This window comes from Convolutriloba macropyga, chromosome 12 (genome assembly GCF_964194025.1).
Source record: "Convolutriloba macropyga chromosome 12, txConMacr16.3, whole genome shotgun sequence".
Taxonomy (NCBI): domain Eukaryota; kingdom Metazoa; phylum Xenacoelomorpha; order Acoela; family Convolutidae; genus Convolutriloba; species Convolutriloba macropyga.
This window is the reverse complement of record NC_134479.1, coordinates 54352918-54372697: the sequence shown is the minus strand read 5'-3', so window position 1 is coordinate 54372697 and position 19780 is coordinate 54352918. Positions and strand designations below refer to the sequence as shown.

At 35.6% G+C, this 19780-nt stretch overlaps 2 protein-coding genes across 4 annotated transcripts in view; both read left to right on the top strand.

Moving 5' to 3' along the window:
• Positions 1-19780, top strand: part of LOC142350787 (2-oxoisovalerate dehydrogenase subunit alpha, mitochondrial-like) — a 130168-nt gene that overhangs the window by 13948 nt on the left and 96440 nt on the right. The window contains exons 8-9 of one of the 2 annotated variants that reach the window (XM_075402742.1): positions 2185-2356; positions 3073-4106. The exons of the other annotated variant lie outside the window; for it this stretch is intronic. Coding sequence (XP_075258857.1) covers positions 2185-2356; positions 3073-3261 — 361 coding nt within the window. The 3' untranslated portion in view covers positions 3262-4106. Of the gene's footprint in view, positions 1-2184; positions 2357-3072; positions 4107-19780 lie in introns of those variants that run through there. 2 annotated transcript variants of the gene reach the window in all.
• The window catches only part of LOC142351216 (uncharacterized), a 33048-nt gene continuing 21991 nt past the window's right edge, over positions 8724-19780 (top strand). The window contains exons 1-4 of one of the 2 annotated variants that reach the window (XM_075403345.1): positions 8724-9197; positions 14494-14617; positions 15937-16006; positions 16902-17023. In XM_075403345.1, the coding sequence (XP_075259460.1) occupies positions 9047-9197; positions 14494-14617; positions 15937-16006; positions 16902-17023 (467 nt within the window). In that variant the 5' untranslated portion in view covers positions 8724-9046. Of the gene's footprint in view, positions 9198-14493; positions 14618-15936; positions 16007-16901; positions 17039-19780 lie in introns of both variants that reach the window. The other variant, XM_075403344.1, reaches the window with a different exon arrangement.

Genomic DNA, 19780 nt, shown 5'->3' with positions numbered 1-19780 from the left:
GGCTGAATTAACTATAATTTTAGAAGCTTAACGAATATGCGGAATTCGCACATCACATAAGAACACTTTGACACTTAGAAAAATTCTGTCAATTTCTTATCTCTTAATTTTCTGTTTCAATCCCATTGTGCGTCAAGCGCGTCAACGGCGGCTGTTTTCCGGCAATCTGCTGGCTATGTTATTAATAGCGGTAAATTGTCACTTGTTGAGTTTGTATTTTGAGTTAGCAGCAGGTAGTCGTAATTATGGCTCACAGAATTTGATTGTCCCCCTTAACTTAGCAAGAAGTTTTGTAGGCAGTTGGAAAAAGCTTTTTAGTGATTGCAGCTACGCAGAACAAATGTGATGATGTAAAAATGAATAATCCATCTTCATGAGTATCAATTTTCATCTGCATGTCTAGTCAAGTGGACACCTTGAAGCCGCAGATATATATATATATATATATATATATATATATATATATATATATATATACCTAAATCGTTATGATCAATTTTGACTTAGTGTGTAACCAAATTCCGTATCGCCATGCAAAGATATGGAATTTACAAGTTTTAACTTTCAGAAACTGATTATAAACTTTTCGCATACTCAAATTAACCGAAATTGGCGTTCTGCGTTAGTCTGGCCCTCAAAGTTTTTTTCTCTGGTTGAAGTGCGGTGATTGAAAGTAATTGCACGATCGCTGAAAGCATTGAGCATTCTCAGAAATACTGAACATTCTCAGAAATGCGACGTTATTTGAGTAGTTTTCTGTTTTTTGGCCTGCAGCCCTTGCTATGCTTGCTGAGGAAAATTTAGCACAAAATTGTGTTGATTAGGCTCTTTGAAAAAGCTAAGTGTTAAAGCTTCGGTTTGAGTTTCGAGACTTGTAAATATGATCAGTCTGTGAAAAAATTAATTTGATCGTTATTATTTTGCCTTGTCCTTTTAAAAAAATGTGAGCAACACTATTTGGCATTTCTACTTTCTTCATTACTCACCGTTGTGATATACGTAATGGGACGTTTAATTATATCAGATTTTACCCAATCAAAATGGCTCTGTATGAATAGCCAATTTTAAAAAGTACTCAAACGTACCCAATATTCCACCCTATTGATAAAAAATATAACGACTATTAAGGATAACAATATTTACATAATAACGGCTATTTAGTATAATAATATTAGCTTGTATATTTTAGAACTAATTTAAGTTCATTGACCACCTTTTAAATTTAAGACGAGCTTAGGAGTTTATATGAAACTATCAGAACCAAACGAAATTGGGATTTATTTTTAGTTTAAAAATATATTGTTTAATAAACTTGCTTACTGAAGACAGTCAGGTCAACTATAAATAATAATTTGGATTATAAAATGAAAGTTGAAAAAAAAATGGTTTTAATTTCACGTTGAATACGTCAATTCGCCGGTTCGATGAAGAAAAGGCTACTTGTTTTCTTCGCAGATCCAGCCGTCGGGAATTAAAATATTATATCGCATCGTTTTTCTATCTCGCCGCTCTTTGGGTGAAATCCAAGTTGCTTTTATTATTTTAAGTGATAAAACATGCTTTTAATACTGACTTCTAATTTGTTATCGAATTATTGAACGAAAAGATCGAAGGGAATGAATGGGGTTTTAGTGCATTGGGTATTTTGGTACATTGGGTGTTTTAGCATTGGGTAAATTTTCATGTAACCATTCTATTGCGCTATTCCCATATCGATCGGATATCCTTTAAATAATACAGAATAGGATTTTTCAGAAGTCCCTTTAATGGTAATAATTGCTCAAAGGCGGCAAAAATAGAAGCTTAATACAAATCCGTTTTGGAACGCTCGCACCCATGTACTGATGGTTTTATGACAGTTTAGCCAATTCCATTATAATCAATGCCTTTTTATTTTTTCGTTCAATGATCCGATTACAAATTAACAGTCGTTATTACAAGGATATTTTCACATACTTAAGGGGACAATATGATATCAATCATACCGTTCGGTTGTGATATTGTCATCTCAAGTCTTCGGGTATAATGACATTGGGTAAATTGTCCTGACACCGTTTTAAAATTACGAAACTGATTTCTCTTTCTTACTAAGCTGAGTAAATTTACTCGCACTTTCTACCAATTCCTGCATGACAACATTCCGTAATGTTTGCGAAGGTATTATTAGTTTCTAAACAACTTCAGAGTTGGTCACCATTCGACAAGCGATGACTGGACAGCCTACAGATCGACTGAAGAAGTCTCTTACTGGACTGAAGTTGACCACCCCATCTACCGTCTGAGGAAGTACATGGATTCCAGGGGTATTTGGGATAACGCAAAAGAGGAAGAGTACATTAAGGGGCTCAGGAAACAGGTGCTGTTCTTCTTTTTCTATCAATTCTGAACTAAGTTTGATATAAAATATCTTGAATTTTTCAGATTTTTAGGCAGTGTTTTTTTTCTGAATTTTCTTGATGTCTTTAAATAGACATTTTTGTCTCCCGAAACTCGTGAACACATCAAGTTCAAGAAAGTAATGGTGATTCTTCAAAGGTTGAAAAAGTACAAAGATGACAAAGGGATCTATAGAAAGTAACGACGAAAAAGACCTTGGACATGCGATTGACTGTTTCTTTTTAATTGCTCTCAAACGAAGTTTACCGATTATATTAGTCCTTCTGTTTCGCTTTGCCGGTTTTTTGTTGACGCTTTTGACATTTAGCCCTCAAAAACGCGATAAACAAGGAAAGCCTGAAGAACATTAAGTCACTGAGCGGCGCTCCCAGAGCTGGAATAATCTCTAAGTACAATTCACCGAAGCCGCTGAGACGACATCAGATCATGGTGCATTGACAGTTTTTTTGGCGATTCGGAATGCCCTTCAACCCCCCCCCCCCCCAACCGCTCGCTCGCCTGTCGTTTCAGAGCAATTCGCTCGACGTTTGTCGGTTATGTTTTGGTTTCTTCAAATTTAACAATTCAGTTAGTACGAAAAGTAATAGTAACTGGTAGTGGATAAAAAACCGTCGGTTTTGTTATTGGGACTTTTAAAGAACTATTTAAATTCGAAAGGTTGCTTGATTATTTCAGATAATGCAAGCGTTCAGAAAAGCGGAAGCATTCAAGAAGCCAGACCCACTAGAAGTGCTTAGCGACGTCTACTCCGAAATGACTCCAGCACTGAAAGAGGAAAAGGAGAAATTAAGACAGCATCTGAAAACTTACGGTGACAAGTACAATTTGAAAGACTATGAAGCTGTTGGTAGCGGTGACTCTTGACTTGGAACTGAATCAAGTTACAGAGGGCCGAAAAATTGACTTGAAAAATATTGTAGTTGTAATTTGCTAAACTTTGAATTTCGCTCAAGTAGCTGCGTGCAGTATTTTGCAGTCTCACAATCATAAGCAGGTGTTAATTTTACTCATATTTATTATGTAATATGTAACTGGAAATTTCTATTTATATAGTTCGATTCAGTTTTTTCATGCTGTTTCTACCAGTGCTGTTGGCGTGCTGAAAGTGTTTGGTGCTTAATCAAGGAGGCTAGCTGGTCTATAAACTTTTATCGCTATTTTAGTCTAAATTGTACTCAAAATTTTTCTTCAAGTACGTAGTTGGGAGTGCATTACAACTTTCTAATTTCTGCTAACTTTATTATGAGTTTTTGAACTAAACTGTATGGCCCCAACTGCGTGATAATGGGGTGGTAACAAAAATACGAAATGGTTCTTAGTGCAATATTTTTCAATTTCTATGTCAACCAATCATAAGCTGCAAGCGTGATATTCAACAATAGTTCTTTTTGGCAATAATGACAAAACATCCTGCAATAGGGTTTGTCAAAGTGCTGCAGCTTATGTTGAATCTTGGGCAGTTTACAACAGCTTTGGGTAAATATCTTGATTTTTTTGTAGTTGCAATTGAGCTCAGATATTGTGAGGTCCGATTCAGAACTAAATGTCGAATTAGTACAGCGATTGTTCGGAGAAGTGTCCGTTGATTCTTTCAATTTTATGTGTTCAATTTTATGACTGAAACCTGGCACTTAATACAAGGATGTGTATTAGTGAACTTTTAGTAAAAAAATGAAGTCGTAATTCAACGCTGGTTTTGACTGCTGAGACTCAACTGTTTTCAATGTGAAAGAGATACCCTACTCACCCAATACTAGCAAAGGTATAGGTTAACGTTTTTTTCTCTGAGGGCATAGTTGCTTCATCAATATGAACAAATATGTACCCTCGCAATGAGTAGGCATAAGAGACAGAATATTATACAAATATGGTAACAAAATGATGATGGTTGGAAAACTGGCGAATCGTTGCCTATAAGTCTGCCTGAAATATACAGAGGACATTTAGAATTTCATTTTCACAAGGCTGGCAAGTGGCATTGGAACCTCAGTACCAAATACTTTAACGAAATGAAGCTAGCCCGCGAAATGTTGAAGTACCCAGATGGCTTAAGGATCTGTTGGTCTTAAAAATCATTATGCTATTGCTCTCAAATGTGCATAATGACATAATTATTTACTCTCGAACGAAGTTCGAAGCAATTTTTGCAAAATTTTTTGCTCATTATTTTAGAGTTTGGCGGTTTCGTGAGTCACTTTTTCACGCTTCGCTTCTTAGTTTTTGCCTGACCTAACCGTTTCGTAGTCGAAAATGCAACAATAGTTTTTACTCTTCGAAGTTCCACCAATTTTCAAAATTTTCTATTAAACGGTTATTTTTGGCCTTTGAATGTTCAATTGGGTGTTTCAGTTCACGATAAGTTTCAAGAACCAGAATTTAAAAACTGGCATTGTTTTTTAACCGTTGGCACGCAATTTTTCCCTTAAAGTATTGAAGAATTTTTATTACGACACCGTACCGTTGGTGGGACAACGGGGAAGACCTCAACGGTTTCGACAGACCTCAACCAAATTGCAACTGAGATAGAGCACGGCAAATCCAACGAGAAAACAATGTCAAACACGGTTAGGAAGCCTATGAGAAATTGAATTCCATTTTACTCGTAAAACTGAGGGTAATAATCTTTGAACAGTTTACTAATTTAAAATGTCTATCTTTTCTCTTTCATTTTGATTCATTTGCAGCAAGCAAGCTGAACTGCACGCGACATTTGAGAACGGGCCATCGGGTCAATAGTCCTCCCATAGTCAAATTATGAGAAAATAGTTGTACTAATAATAGACACTGAATGAAAGTTAGAAACAAATATTTTTTAAAAAATGCCAGTGGCCATGGAAAGCCCGCAAACAAAAGGAAAATGAAATATTATATAGTCGGTATGATTTTCTTGTATTTTGTTTGGTTGCAATTGAGACGCCATTGGTCATGTCCACTATAGAGAACTAAGACGATACTCCTTTAGTGTGCGAAATTGTGATGTATCCATATTTTAAACAAAAGCGGAGCCGTTAATGCCACCTTGTACATGCTTACAAAAGAAAAAATCATGTAAAAAAACAGCAAAGGATTGGTTTGTCAACTGTTGAAAATATTTTTGTCCCAAAAAATAGTGTCAGTTTAATCACTCGGATGTATCGTTTTATGTCTTATCAAAATCTACTGACTTATGCAATATTAGAAAACCGGATCGCATTAACTTATCTGCAAACAAAGAGGCTCGGTAATGTGTGTTTACACAATGTTCCAACCCCGCTCAACCACGTTTTATGCTTAACTGACCACCAAACGAGGAAGAGGAGAAAACTTTTATAAAAGTTCATATATTGTTCGAAAATAATTCATGTATCCATTTAAAAAACCGCTTTAAGCTCAGAGCACTACGAAAGTTGAAAAAAATCTTAGGAGAAGACTGATAAGATACCGGCCCTTAGGGAGATTAAAAGAAAAGACAAAACACAAAATCAAAGAACGAGCATTAATTACGACCAAAGCTCAATGGCTACCTTTATATAGTATAATAGCATATAGTATAATATATAGTATAACACGACCGAAGCTCAGTGGCTACCTCCATATAGTATAAGGGCATCAAATCTAAACTCAACAAACTGACTTCAATTTCACCGTAAAGAGAAGACTTGTTTTTATTGAGAATGCTTAATAAGCTGAGAAAAGGGAAAAGTTAAGAAATACGTTTACATTTTTGAAAACAATAAATATCAAAGTAATGAAAACCCATAGTTTTCAACAGAAGTTAAGAGCTAGTTTCGATTATGCCTCTTGAAGAGGACACGGAAGTCTGGCACATCTGGAATGCCATAGGACTAAAAAGGAACAAATACAGGCAAAAATCAAAAATTTGGTTAAGTGTTGCAAGAATGCGGTTGTGAAAATCTTTTGTTTTTTCTCCATACACACCGACATCCTCAGTGAGAAACGCTACTGTATGATATTAAAATAATCATTGTTTATTGAAGCGATTAATGAAATAAACTTGTTCCACAACTACAAGTTTCAGAGACTCAGAACAGGATACATTAACAAATCACAATTAGCGGGTAAATGCAAAACTTTAGTTTCTTGAGTCTCTGCTTTGAACTAGAGCTAGGATTTTCCAAAAATTGGTTGCAAAGAAAAACTCAATATAATTTCAAAACCCAACTTAAAATGAACTATTTTATGACTAACGAAGGAACTGTGAACCAGTTTTAGCTATTTGACAGCTATTGAAAAAGATTAAACAAAAATTTAAGCTATGAAAGAGTTGCGAAAAGATAGAAATACAAACAAAAAAAAAGGAGGACTAGCAAAAAATTAAGAGGAATGGGTACGGTAACACTTGAGAGTTTATTTTTGAAGCCGGAATTTGAAACGTCGAAAATCGCAAAAAAGACTGTTGAATAAAATCTTTTGCAACCCAGATGGGAAAAGGGAACGAACTCACCGGCACCCCCACCATTACACCCAGAAAAGCAATATGGATTATTTTGGGGTTATCTGTGAGAAAGAGGGTGTCGTGGGTGAAGAGTAAGGGAGCGATTTTTGTGTTTGGAAATAAAATTGCACTTTCATTTCGTGATGAATCATTGTTTTTTTTGCTGTAGCTGTTTATCTCATCTTTTGAATAACTTCCTATAAAATTGATATACTTCTACTTACATATGGTCAATAAGGTGCTAGGAAAATTGGCCGGTAGGGCGTTTAGCCGACAAGGAAAGCATGAGAAATTTAGCCGACAGTTTTATCATAATTGGGCATAAAAGTTTCATTGGTCCATAAATCAGTAGTTCGGTTGTGACAGATTCATATCAAGTCCCACGGGCCGCTGAGGCATGACCAGGGCCCGCAAGGCATGGCCAGATGCGGTAAAATACGATCCGACCACGGATAGGCCTCTTCGTGACACTAGTTGATGAAAAAACTGCGGTATATTTGTCCGCTTACGAAGTAGTTTTAAATTGGCCAATCACAGCTTCAGAATATGTTTTATTTCTCATTTTACTTAAATTGTCGGTTAAATTTCTTGTTTTTTTGGTGTCGGCTAAACCCCCTGACGGCCAATACGGCGGCCACCCGTCAATAAACATGCGTTCATGAAAGTCATAATATCACGTTGCTAATGTTCCGGATTTCAAAAAGTTTACATGTGTTATAATTTAATTTGATTTAATTACATTGTGGCGTAAGCGCTTGAGGTACATAGTCTGTTCATGTTGATTGAAGAATTGCAATTAGTCATGCTCAGATCGAGCTTAGAATTGCAATTAGCTATGTGCAGATTGAGGTATAAATCGGGGCATAAGATTAGTACCACTTCTCAGACAGAGGGCAGAGTTTGCAAAATTATGCGTGCATGTATGACTCATTAATTCGTCTAAAACGATACTGTAAAGTGAAAACAAGCTGGTCATTGATAAAGACTATGGTTAAGGGTTGATTTAATCTGATCAACTGGTGAGGGTGCAGTTTCAGATGTATTTTCTGCAATTTTAAGTCTACTCACTTTAAGATGGTGGAATTTATATTTGAAGATATGACATTGATGCCGTGAGTTGCTGTTTTTTACGGGAATTTATCAGAACTCCGTAAGTCTGAAGATTGCAACTTATTCTCTAACAATGTTGGAAACGTCGGTTACTAAGACAGATCTTAGCAAAGAAGAGTTAAAAAATTTTTTGAAAAAACTTAAATGAAATGTTTCAATTTATTAGGAAACTTTTTTTCCACAGAATGTTCCAATTTGCCACTTTGAGACTGTGATACGTTTTAAATCAAACTAACGACCTGTTTCTTTTTTTCCATCAAATATACTTTGTTATACCTATTACCTTTTCTAACCAATATTACCTGGAAAAACGATATAACGGAACATAATAAATCTTTTCTATCCTTGATACCTGAATATTTGCACAATTTTGTACAGCTATTTGTCGTTTTTTTCGATTTTTTGGGTCTTTCCCCTTATAGCCCCGCATGAAATTATAGCCCCCCATTATGGTATAGTTACCATGATGGGGGTGGGCTATATGTTATCTGACCGCTAAGCTGGGGGCGGGGGGGCTTTAATTGGAAGGACCCGGTTTTTCTTTAGTAGGGGAGTGTTTTTGTTCCGTTTTAATTATTCTCCTGAGCAATTAAATTGTTTAAGGTTTATTTTATCCTGTATGTGAAATTATTTCTCCAGTAGAATTCTTGAATGTTTTCATTTCCTTTGTTTTTTTTATCGTAGCGTAAGTGGCCAATGTATTCATTACGTCTATTTGAAAGCAAAAAACGAACGTGCTCTTTAATTTTTCAATACTGCTTAAAATGCAGTGTATGCATATGGTTGAACAAAAATATATTGTTTACGTAAATTTAAATCAATACATGCTTAGTTCTGGACTAGTTTTCAAGTGATATTCTCAGAAAAAAAATTCTTTTTATGTCTGAACATTTATTTAGTATTTGCAAAACACTTTTTCACTTTTGCTAAATTTCAGTTTATTTGCCTTTCTGGGATTAAAATCTGTTTTAATTATGAACTAATTTTAAAATCGTGAACATCAGTTGCTCAGAGAATTTTATTAATAAACTGCTTTTGAAGAAAATCGTGAACATTAATTGGTTTTCATAAGGGTATGTTTATTTGAACAAATAAACAACAATAATGCACAAAGACAACGTCAGAACTGGTCAACGAGTAGTTGTCACTCTCAAATCTCCTCGTAAACTACATGGGGTGGTGAAGTACATCGGAAGGATCAATTCACTGCCAGGGGATCTCTGGATCGGAATCGAGCTGAACGAACCTCATCCAGGTATGAAAACTATGAAATGCTTAACGATATTGAAGTGTGGTTACGTTTTTAAAATTGAGGCTATCTGTTATTTTTAATTGCTCTCAAACAAAGTTTGTAGCAACTATTTTAGTCCTGTCGGTCTTTTTTATGCAATCTTTCGATTGACCAATTTTTAGTCTGACCCAATTGACTTTTCGTTGTCAAAAATGGGATAAACAGGTAGCGCCCAGCGGGCATTAAGTGCTCCTAGAGCCTTTCAGCTCACTAGCCTCCAAAAATGCAATTCACAGAAACTGTGTTGGAGACTTAAACTTATGGTGTGAAGGGCGGCTCTTAGAGGTTCCACCACTAATTTTCTAAAACCTTCTGTTTCGGACAGTTTACGTTCTTAATCTTTCATTTTTCGCTGGTTTCCGTAAATACTTTAATTTTGATTATAAATCGTATAAATTTGTTCAACATAATATGATTTGTTGCGCTAACTTTACATTGACAGTGTCTATGAAAAGGGAGTATTCCTTTGTCCAGATCTTTTTTCAATTTCTTTTTGCGGTCAACTTTGCCTCATCAGAAACTGCCGCAAGAGTGATTTTTAGTTGCTCTTTCTCTTTGGATTTTAATGCGGGACCTGTTGTATCTTAATCTTAATCGGATCACGCGTCAAGAAGTCAAAGAGCGACTGACATTTTGTTCTTAACGTCATCAAGCGAAAAGTTATTTATTAAAGCCAAACAAGCTTTTCGGAAACGTTCTGAAGATAAATACTTTAATAGAAAGCTGGATTGAAATTTTTTTATCTCAATTAAACGCTCTTCCTAACTGTTCACTATACAAAAATCTTTGTCAGTTTCAAATAGAAGCAAAAAAGTTTTTGGAGGGGGAAAGCAATAAAAAGATTCAAGTTTAAAACTTTCCGTTCATGATGGAAAGTTTTTGAGAAATTTTTTTATTTAAACTTGATTTCCCCAATCTGGGGACTACCAAGCTGATTGTAACTAAGTTTGGTTTCAATATTATTTTGTTTAATGTTTACTACTGTGTGCGGTCGGGGTTACAGCCAATTGATTCATAAACAAGCGCACTGAAATAATCTTAGTTGCAAAAACAAAAAATAAACGAACAAATTGGCGTTAACTGGATAACCAGAAGCCTCTGTTTATTGAAGGACTTTAATATTTAAAGTTTGGTATAAAAAATAGATTAAAGTTCAATTCGGAATCTCATTCTTTTTGTTCAAAAGATATAGGAATTTACCTGACCATAATTTTGTTGTAGTGAGAGAAAAACTAAACAAGGTCGATAGCAGTATGTTTAATTTTGCTTTCACTAGAACCCAAACGTGGTCGGGTAAACTCTTGATATTATTAAGGAAAACAAATGAGTGTCTATCCCAATGTGTAATCTGATTTTGGAGTACTTCAAGTTCTCAATTCGCAGGAGTGATCTATTAACTTCTATTTGACATTTTTCTGTCGCTGCTTGGTTTGGTAGATTTATAAGCTGGATGTCATAGTGAAAACATTATGCATAAACGCAGATCACTGAGACTCCTTGATTTATTTTTTTTATCCAGTTTTTAAAATTTCGCTTTAGTCGTTCTGATTGTTGGTTACCATCAGCCAAAAGAGTTTTTGTATGAGATGGCGTTTCAGATCTTTATATTCAAAAAGTGATCATAAGCAAGTGGATTTTTCACTTCGGCAAGAATTTTTTGGTGTCGTCCGATATGATAATAGCTGCGTCTATACAAATATATTGAGAGTGCGTATATAAAAATATATTGATATATGCAAACAAGCAATAGAAATCTGTTGAACATTACTCAAAGATCAACCAATGAGAATTGAGAATATCAGAAAATAAGATAATTTGTATTGATTTTTGTCGACGGCAAAAATGTTGCTTTGCGGTTTAAGAGAAAAAATTTCTCTCTCTCTCTCTCTCTCAGAAGTAAAACCTGCAACTGTTAAAATATATTAGAAATTCGTAAAAATACTGCATCAGGACATGACGGAATAAGCTATTAGATGATAAAACAACTACCATTAGAAACAATAGAACCCTTAGGGAACAATTCAGGCATCAATACAATTAGGACGTGCAACAGTCCAACAGAAAAACACAACTATAACAATGATACCAAAAGTACGGAAAAGATCAGAGAACGCTGAATGGATACAGACCATTATCATGAACATCCTGCCTTGAAAAATTGGGCGACAACAATTTAAACAAACACTTGGTAGATTACTGTGAAAAACTAGACCTGATCGGAGATCAACAAAGCGGCTACAGATCTGGCAAATGCTCAACAGACATTCTTCTAACGCTAACATAGAAAGCAACAACAAGCTTCAAATAGAAAGGTGCCACAGCTCCTGCCTTCATAGATATTGACCAATGTTTTGACTCTGTATGGCACGAAGGTATCCTATACTAGCAAATTTAGATTTAATCACTACGTTGGATCATAAAATGTACTAGCAGCTTCCTAAGTAACAGAAAAATCAAAATAAAGTACAACTAAGCAGTTTCTAAAAGCTTAACATCCAACGCAGAGGTCCCCCAAGGGATTATTATCAGTTCAATTTTGCTCAATATGTATGTAAGCAGATTGAAATGTAAAGAGACATCAATTTCACAATATGCAGATATCATCGCTATACACTACACACATGAGAAACAAGAAACAGCTACTAAACATCTACAAGTCAGAATCAGACACCTAGAAAAATGGTGCAATTTTTAGACAATACTCCTCAACGCGGGAAAAACTATATAGACTATCTTCACTAGACCAATATTGAACAAAAACCTGAGTCTAAGACTATGGTCAGAAGACATTAACGTCAGCAAAGAGGTAAAATTTTTCGGCTTTGACCTAAATTAAAAATTGACTTGGACAAATCAAGTCAACAAAATAGTCACAAAAATGCAACAAAGAGTCCACATGCTCAGATAATTTTAATCAAAAAACATAAAACTTTATACTATTTTGTACATATATAAAACAATAGTCGAACCGCTACGAATAAAAGCATATGCAGCTTGGTTAAATAAAACAAAAACGGATCTCAACAAGATACAAAAAGAACAAAATAAAAATATAAGACTTGCATAAAATAGCCAATGTGGACGAGCGTAGATAAACTACATCAAATAGAAAATTTGGTGACAGTGAGCAAAATGTTCCAAAATTTAAGCTCGGAATACTTTGCATGGGCAATAAAACGAAACAAAGAAACAAAAAAGATAGTAGGAAAATATTTGCTAACTTAAAGCCAATTCAAGATTTATCAAACACCTTTACAAAACACTTTATAAAAAATAAACCAAAGATGGATGCGGACGTCTTGGGGTATGACCCGAGACGTTAAATGAAGCACTTCAAAATGAAAGAAAAAAAAGAAAAGGAAAAGAAAAGGTTAACAAGGAAAAAAACAGAAACTGAGCCAATATTCTGAAACAAAGTGGATGCGGACGTCTGGGGGTATGACTCGAGATGTTAGCTGAAGCCATTCAAAAACTACACTGCCCCGGCAAAAGAAGTTTTTTGGTTTTGCGTATGGTTGCATATGTGCTTTTAAGTGTATGTACAGAATCCTACAAACCAAAAACGTGAGGAAAACCACGAAAGGATGATCAGTGTTGGAGACTAGACTGATCATGGGAATCGGTCTAGGTCTTGAAGCTGATCCAAGCCTAAGGTACCTGTAAGGGAGGGCAGTATGATCGTGCCTATCAAGCTGAGGCCTTGATACTAGTCCCGCACTCAGTTCTCGCTGAGAGGATTTTGTAATCGACACTGTTTTTTAAGCATATTTTCATGGTGGTATATGTGTTTGCATGTGTGTATGAGTGCCTGGATGCCCGATGTGTGTATTTGGGTACATGTATGCAAGTAAATGCTTTTCAGAAACCGACAAACCAAAAGGTGAATGGAAACCGCATCAGACAGATCAGTCTACGGTGACTAGACTGATCACAGGAATCAGTCTAGGTGTTGAAGCTGATCTAACTCCAGGGTACCAGTTCGTGAGGGCAGCATGATCGCGGGAACAATCCAGAGACCTTGATGGTGACCCGACACTCTGTTCCTACTTGGGAACAACCACTCAACAACCACGCAAGGGTAAAAATACCAGCTTCACTAAGAGTAATAAACTACAAACCTTTGTGCTCTCCTTGAACGAGCCGACTGGTTGTCCTCTGAAAGGGTGAACTGTCTGCGGGTGGTGCACTGAGGGTGCCTGTCTTTTTTGTTCTCTACAGACTCTATTTTTTATTATTCGCAATAAGCATCAAAACCAACGACAAGTCACTGTACTCTCAGTGCACAAGCCGGTTGTTTTTCCTCTGAAAGGGGGTCTAACTGCTAGAGGTACACTGGGGTTGCCTATTTCTTTCTTTTTTCTCTTCTTTCTCTCTCTTTCTATCATATATTCTTTCTTTTTCTCTCTCTCAAACTTCTCTTCTTTTCTCTCACTCTCAGGCTTGCTTTATGTTTCCCCGAATACACAAAAAAATCCTGAAACTATAGCTCCACAAACAAAAATCCCATTCAAACCTATAACTGCCTCCATCATCCAGAAAAGTATTCATCACAAACCAAGAGCAACCAACGAAAATACCAAAACCAAATGCAAATCAAATTGAAAGCGCGGTTTAAAAGGTGGCCTAAACTACCAACTGAGAATTCGCATTTAGCAGATCACTGCTAATTGATTACATCAAAAAGAAAAGCAAAGAGGAAGAAATTCTCTCTCACGATTTCTTACAGTTTCCATCAACCAGGAATACGCGAAAGTGAATTGGCGTTCAATGGGAACAAACAGGCTCGCTCTGACCATCTTCATCTCAATCTACTATAACTTCCAAGTATTGTAAAAAAATGTGTAGCTTTCTTAGAAACAGCAAAGCATGCTTTCAGCTATTTCTAAAAATATTTCAACAGAAAGTTTGTAATTTCTGTTAAACTTCTCTTAATAATTTTATTTTCTGGCTAACTTCAGGTTTATTTCCTGCTGGAAAAACCAAGAAAAGCGTTCAATGTTTTGATCTCTTCGAGAAATAATTTAGGCTAAGTTTAGAAAATCTTCACATTTTTTGCCCGTGTTTGGGTGCAGACACCATGAGAGCAAAGTTCATTTCAAGTCAAAAACTTCTTCCCGGGTTTTCAGCCGTTGTAAACCTAATGTAGTCGATAAACATGATGTAGTCAACATAATGTAGTGGATAAGGATAGTAAATTAGGAAATTTTCCTCATTTTTCAATTCATCCCTGAGTGTTGACTTTGATACTGATATTCTGCAGATGCGCACGATGGCAACTTAGAAGGTCGATATTACTTCAACAGCCGAGCTTATCACGGAGTGTTTGCAGCACCACATCAGGTGGAGTTAGAATCCACTTATCTGAGGAGATTACGGATTAAAAGGAACGTTTTTAGACTGTTGAATAAAATTATTATTTTGTTGGTAAGGTTTTTTATAAGTACAACAGCTGCCAATATCCTTGTTCCAGAAAAGATATTGATCTTGCAAGGTCTTGCAATAAAATATTGCAAGATCATAAATAGTCTTTCAAGATTCTTGTAAGATTAACATCCGAACCCAACCTCCCTTGTCGAAATTACGCCCATCCCCCCTATTTACCCCCAAACTGATGTAAAAGTAGGGGGGTAATTGTCTATCGGGGTAAAACGATGTAACATTAGTGGGTAATGGGGGAAAATTTTAAATTTTACCCCCCCCCCCCCTCCTCCAAAAAATAGCCCCCAAAAATACCCCCAAGAATATGTAAGATTAGGGGGTAATTTTAGGGGGTAAAACGATGTAAGATAAGGGCGTAATGGGGAATAATATGGGAATTGTTAGATTTTAACCCCCAAAACTACCATCCAAAACGATGTAAGAGGGGGGGGGGGGTAATTATTGGGGGTAAAACGATGTAAGCTTACGAAAACCGACGAACAAAACGTAAGGGCAGTGATCTGTTTTTGATAAGCTAAACCGACGAAAAGCGACGGCGTCGATTTCTGATGTTGGAATCGGACGAAAATCTCAACACATCTTACCTCTCTCCACACTTGTATTGTTTTAAACCTCATTACCCCTACTCTTGCATCGTTTTACCCCCCCCCCCCCCCCCCCCGCCTAAAAAACCCACTTTTGCATCGAATGATCCCCCATTACCCCCAAAATGATGTAAGAGTTTTGGGATCTTTTCCGTTTGTGCCATCCCCCCCCAGCTAAGTGGGTGCATATTATTTGCAACCCCCCCCCCCCGACGCACATGCCATATTTTTACATAATGATTTAGTTTTTAATGGCACCTGCTCTCTAACTGGGGGAGCATAACGTACTGGGAGGGGCACAAACGGAAAAGATCCGAGTTTTGACTGGAATTGACCAAAAATTCCTCCGATTTTCCTGCTAATCTTACATCTAATTTTGGGTTAAAAAAATTCGACTCGGGGCGAGATGTTTCCAAAATTTCGAGGAACATTTTGATGATCGTGCATTTTCAAGAAAATATATTTAAGAGTTTTTTAGTCTTGCTGAATTTTCAGGATATCTTTCGTGTTTGCCCCTCCAAGCTGAATGGGTAGCGGGATATACTTTAAAAAATAGTTGGTAACTGAGGGTTTAAAACCCATATTGGAGTGGGGGGGGGGGGTAAGGTGAGGAAGAAGAGAACGTACAATTTTTTTTGTCACCTTGCATGAATATTAAAAACGTTTCTGAAAATTTACAGTGCATACAAAGCAAGCTATGTCAGAGATGTTGAGAACAAACTTGACGCAAATTTGGAAAGGTTTAAAACCGTAAGTTTCTTTGCAGTTTCCAGAAAAAAAAGGAAAATTAAATGTATTTTTTTAACTCATTTTTCAACAGCTACAAAAAAAATTATCTAAATGACTTAAATTTTAATGTGCAAATTCAATATTACAAGTATTGAAATTTTGAAATTATTAGCCGATAATTAAAACTGCAAAGCTTTTTCAAGCGCTGATGGTGAATGATAAAAACTTTGTTTTCAAATCCAAATGCTAAAATTAAAAATTTTCGCGTGATAAATAATACCCCCCTTTATTCAACTGATAAATTTATTTTATAGACACAGAAAGTGGATACCCCAAATTAGGCATTTATACGTACCTTTGGAGAACACCGACGATCAGCAGATTTACTATTCACATTCAAGTTTGTAAATTAAAAGGCATGCTCTAAATAATTTTTTTAAATAGGCCATTATAAAAAAATTACAAAGCTAAAACGTCGTATATGGTATTTATGGAAAGCTCTAAAAAATTATTTTTCATATGCAACTTACCAACCATAAAAAGAGTCATGCATGGAAAATTCGTTTTCATAAAATGTTTCATGTTTTAAGTCATTCTTTTCAGTTACTTTTTTTAGGAAATGGAAAAATGGCTTCCCATGAAGAGGTGCTATTCATGAAATTTATCAAAAATGGGGCCTTTAATAACCCTGGCAAGATCATAAAACGGAATTTTTTATTGACTTCTAATGACCATATACGGTTCATTTTGTGATAAACAAGTTTTGTGAACCCGAGATATTAAGTTTATATATTGTTTATTCTTTTTAATAGGATATCATTTTGTTTATTTTTAGTTTTTAAAATAGGATATCAAGTTTGTTAATTTTTTATTTTTGATAGGATATAAAGTTTGTTTATTGTTTATTGTTTTTTAGCAACCCGCGGACGATTTCCACTTGCGACATCTTGTCGGAACAAAACCCGAAGTAGTGGACGACTTTGATTTTGTTTTTTCCTCCGACAAACCAGTTGTCGGATTCGGACTAGATACGACACGGTTGCTCACTTCAAGGCAGTGATGACATTTTTCAATTAAAAAACAAGAAATTAATATCTTCAACTCTTTTTCTCTAGTTTTCAAAAAAAAATGCATTTTTTTTCCGACACCTTGGCCTTTTTCCGGAATTAAAAAAGTGTTTAATTTACCAGAAAAAAAGACGGTTCATTGTAAATTATTTTGTAAATTTAATATATTGCAGTAACGTGATGATTTTAAAGTTTCCTAATCGAAACGCCAAGCCAAGTTTGATTAAATGTTTTTAATAGCCGCACAGCGATAGCTGAGGCTATTATTGGCCTTCTCTTGGTTTTTTACAATTCAAAGAATTTGAATTGTATTGGGGCGCTGTCTTTTTTTTTTAAGATCTGTTCACACATTTTCATGATTTTTGAAGTCAAATTGGAGTAGTGATTTTGGTCACGCCGAAACAGGAAATGGAGCGAAAAAGCGAGTGGTTTTGCGGCGTGAATTTTTTTCGCTCTATTTTTAAAGTAGAGTGAGAAAACGGTGTTTGAACAAAAATTCGGTTTCTCGCTAGTGGTTTTTTGTTCACATGCGGCAATTTCATTCTGATTTTTACTGTTTTTTCGATTTTTTGGATCGGGTTTTTTTCTAAATGGTTTTTCCAATCCATTCACAGCTCATTCTAGGCCTAGTTTTTTGTTTGAATTAAATTTTCATTTCTCGCTAGTGGTTTTTTGTTCACATGCGGCATTTTGACATTGATTTTCTGTTTTTTTTTCTTATTTTTTTGTTCTGATTTTTTTAAAATGGTTTTTTTAATTCACTCATAGTCTTTTCTAGGTCTATTTTGTCTGTTTAGTCAATGAAAACTCTTTGAATTGTACGTCAGGACTTGTCCTGCTATGTTTTTTTATTTCGTCGTCATGATTTTTGTTACGACCATATGACGTCACAGCCATTATTTGTTCATTCGTTCATGCAATTTCAATTGAATTGCATGTGTGACGTCATTTTTCGCTCTTAGTGGAGCGAGTTTTTTTGTTCATGCGCGTGATTAAGTTTTTGGTCACACTTGACTTACCTCACTCTCAAAAGTGACTTCCTCACTTTGAAATTGACTTTTATTTACTTTAATTCAAAGAGATAAGGTCAAATGGGTGTGTATCACTCTAAATGAAGGTTATTTGAGATCAGCTAATAGAGGCAGCAATAACTTATACAGATTTTTAATCAAAATATAACAGATCAGCCTTCAATGAAAAGATGAATTTTTTTGGTCTATCTTTTTTACTGTTTTTTTTAGACTGCCGATCTACGAATCTATTGCGGCTATTTTCTGGCAATCTGCCAGCTATGTTTTTGAATAAAAAAGTGATATAAACATTGCTACATTTCCATAAGATTCAAAAAATATAAGTTCCTTGGGACACTATTGAAATTGAACTCGTCAAGTCTCAGTTCAAAATTGATCTAGAGAAAACATCACAAGCGTTTTTTTTATAAATCGAAATATTGTCTAAAAATTGATCAAAACTACAACGTCTACCTGTATCAAAATAAGTAATGTACTTATAAGGAAAGAAAAAGACTACGACTTACAGATTAATTGTAAATGAGTTAAACGTGTACAATTCTGTTCCTCTTTTACATTGGCTACCTAAGAACTTATGCTATGCCATTTTAACCGGCTTGTCATTTAACCCAATGCCATTTTACCTCAATGTCATCTCACCCAATGTCAACTTACCCAATGCTCTTTGAAGTTTTGGTTCAATTATTCGATAAAGGTTACATAAAAATTTACCCAAATCCACTTTAACCAAAGTCATTTTACCCACAGCCATTTTATCTAATGCCATTTTAATCATGCCATTTTAACCAATGCTCTTTGATCTTTTTGTTCAGTTATCAGATTAGGATGCCATGACGGTTGCCCAATTCCATTTTATCCAATTTCATTTTTACCCAATGTCATTTTACCCACCGACATTTTCACCATTGCCATTTTACCCATTGCCCTTTTGTCGAAGGTCATTTTACCCAATGTCAACGTATCCAATGCTCTTTGACCTTTTCGTTCAATTATCCGATTAAGGTTAGATGACAACATACCCAATGATATTTTACCCAATGCCATTTTATCCAATGCTCTCTGATCCTTTCATTCAAATATACGACTGAGAACACATGACAGTATACCCAATGCCATTTCACACCTTGATCGTTTCGTCCATTTATCCGATTAAGTTTACACTGGACAATATACACTGACATTATACCCAACGGCTTTTTGCCAAATGTCATTTTACCCAACGCGATTTTACTCAATGATCTTCGATTGTTTTGTCCATTTATCCGATTAAGTGTACGTGACAATATGCAAAATGTCATTTTACCCGATGTCAACGTAATAAAAGTTCGTTGACATTTTCGTTCAATTAACCGATGAAGGTTACTTGACAGTACAGAAAAAGACATTACCCGAAGCTTTTTTATCCAAAGCTCTTTGATCGTTTCGTTCAAGTATCCGATTAAGGTTACACGACATTATACCCAACGCCATTGTATCCAATGCCGTTTTAGCCAATGCTCTTTCATCGTTTCGTCCATTTATCCGATTAAGTTTACAGGACTATACACACTGACCTTTTACCCAATGCCATTTTATCCAAAGATCTTTGGTCGCTTCGTTCAAGTATCCGAATTGGGTTACATGACTGTATACCCAATGCCATTTAACCCAATGCCATTTTAGCCAAGCTCTTTGGTCGGTTTGTCTTTTTTTCCGTG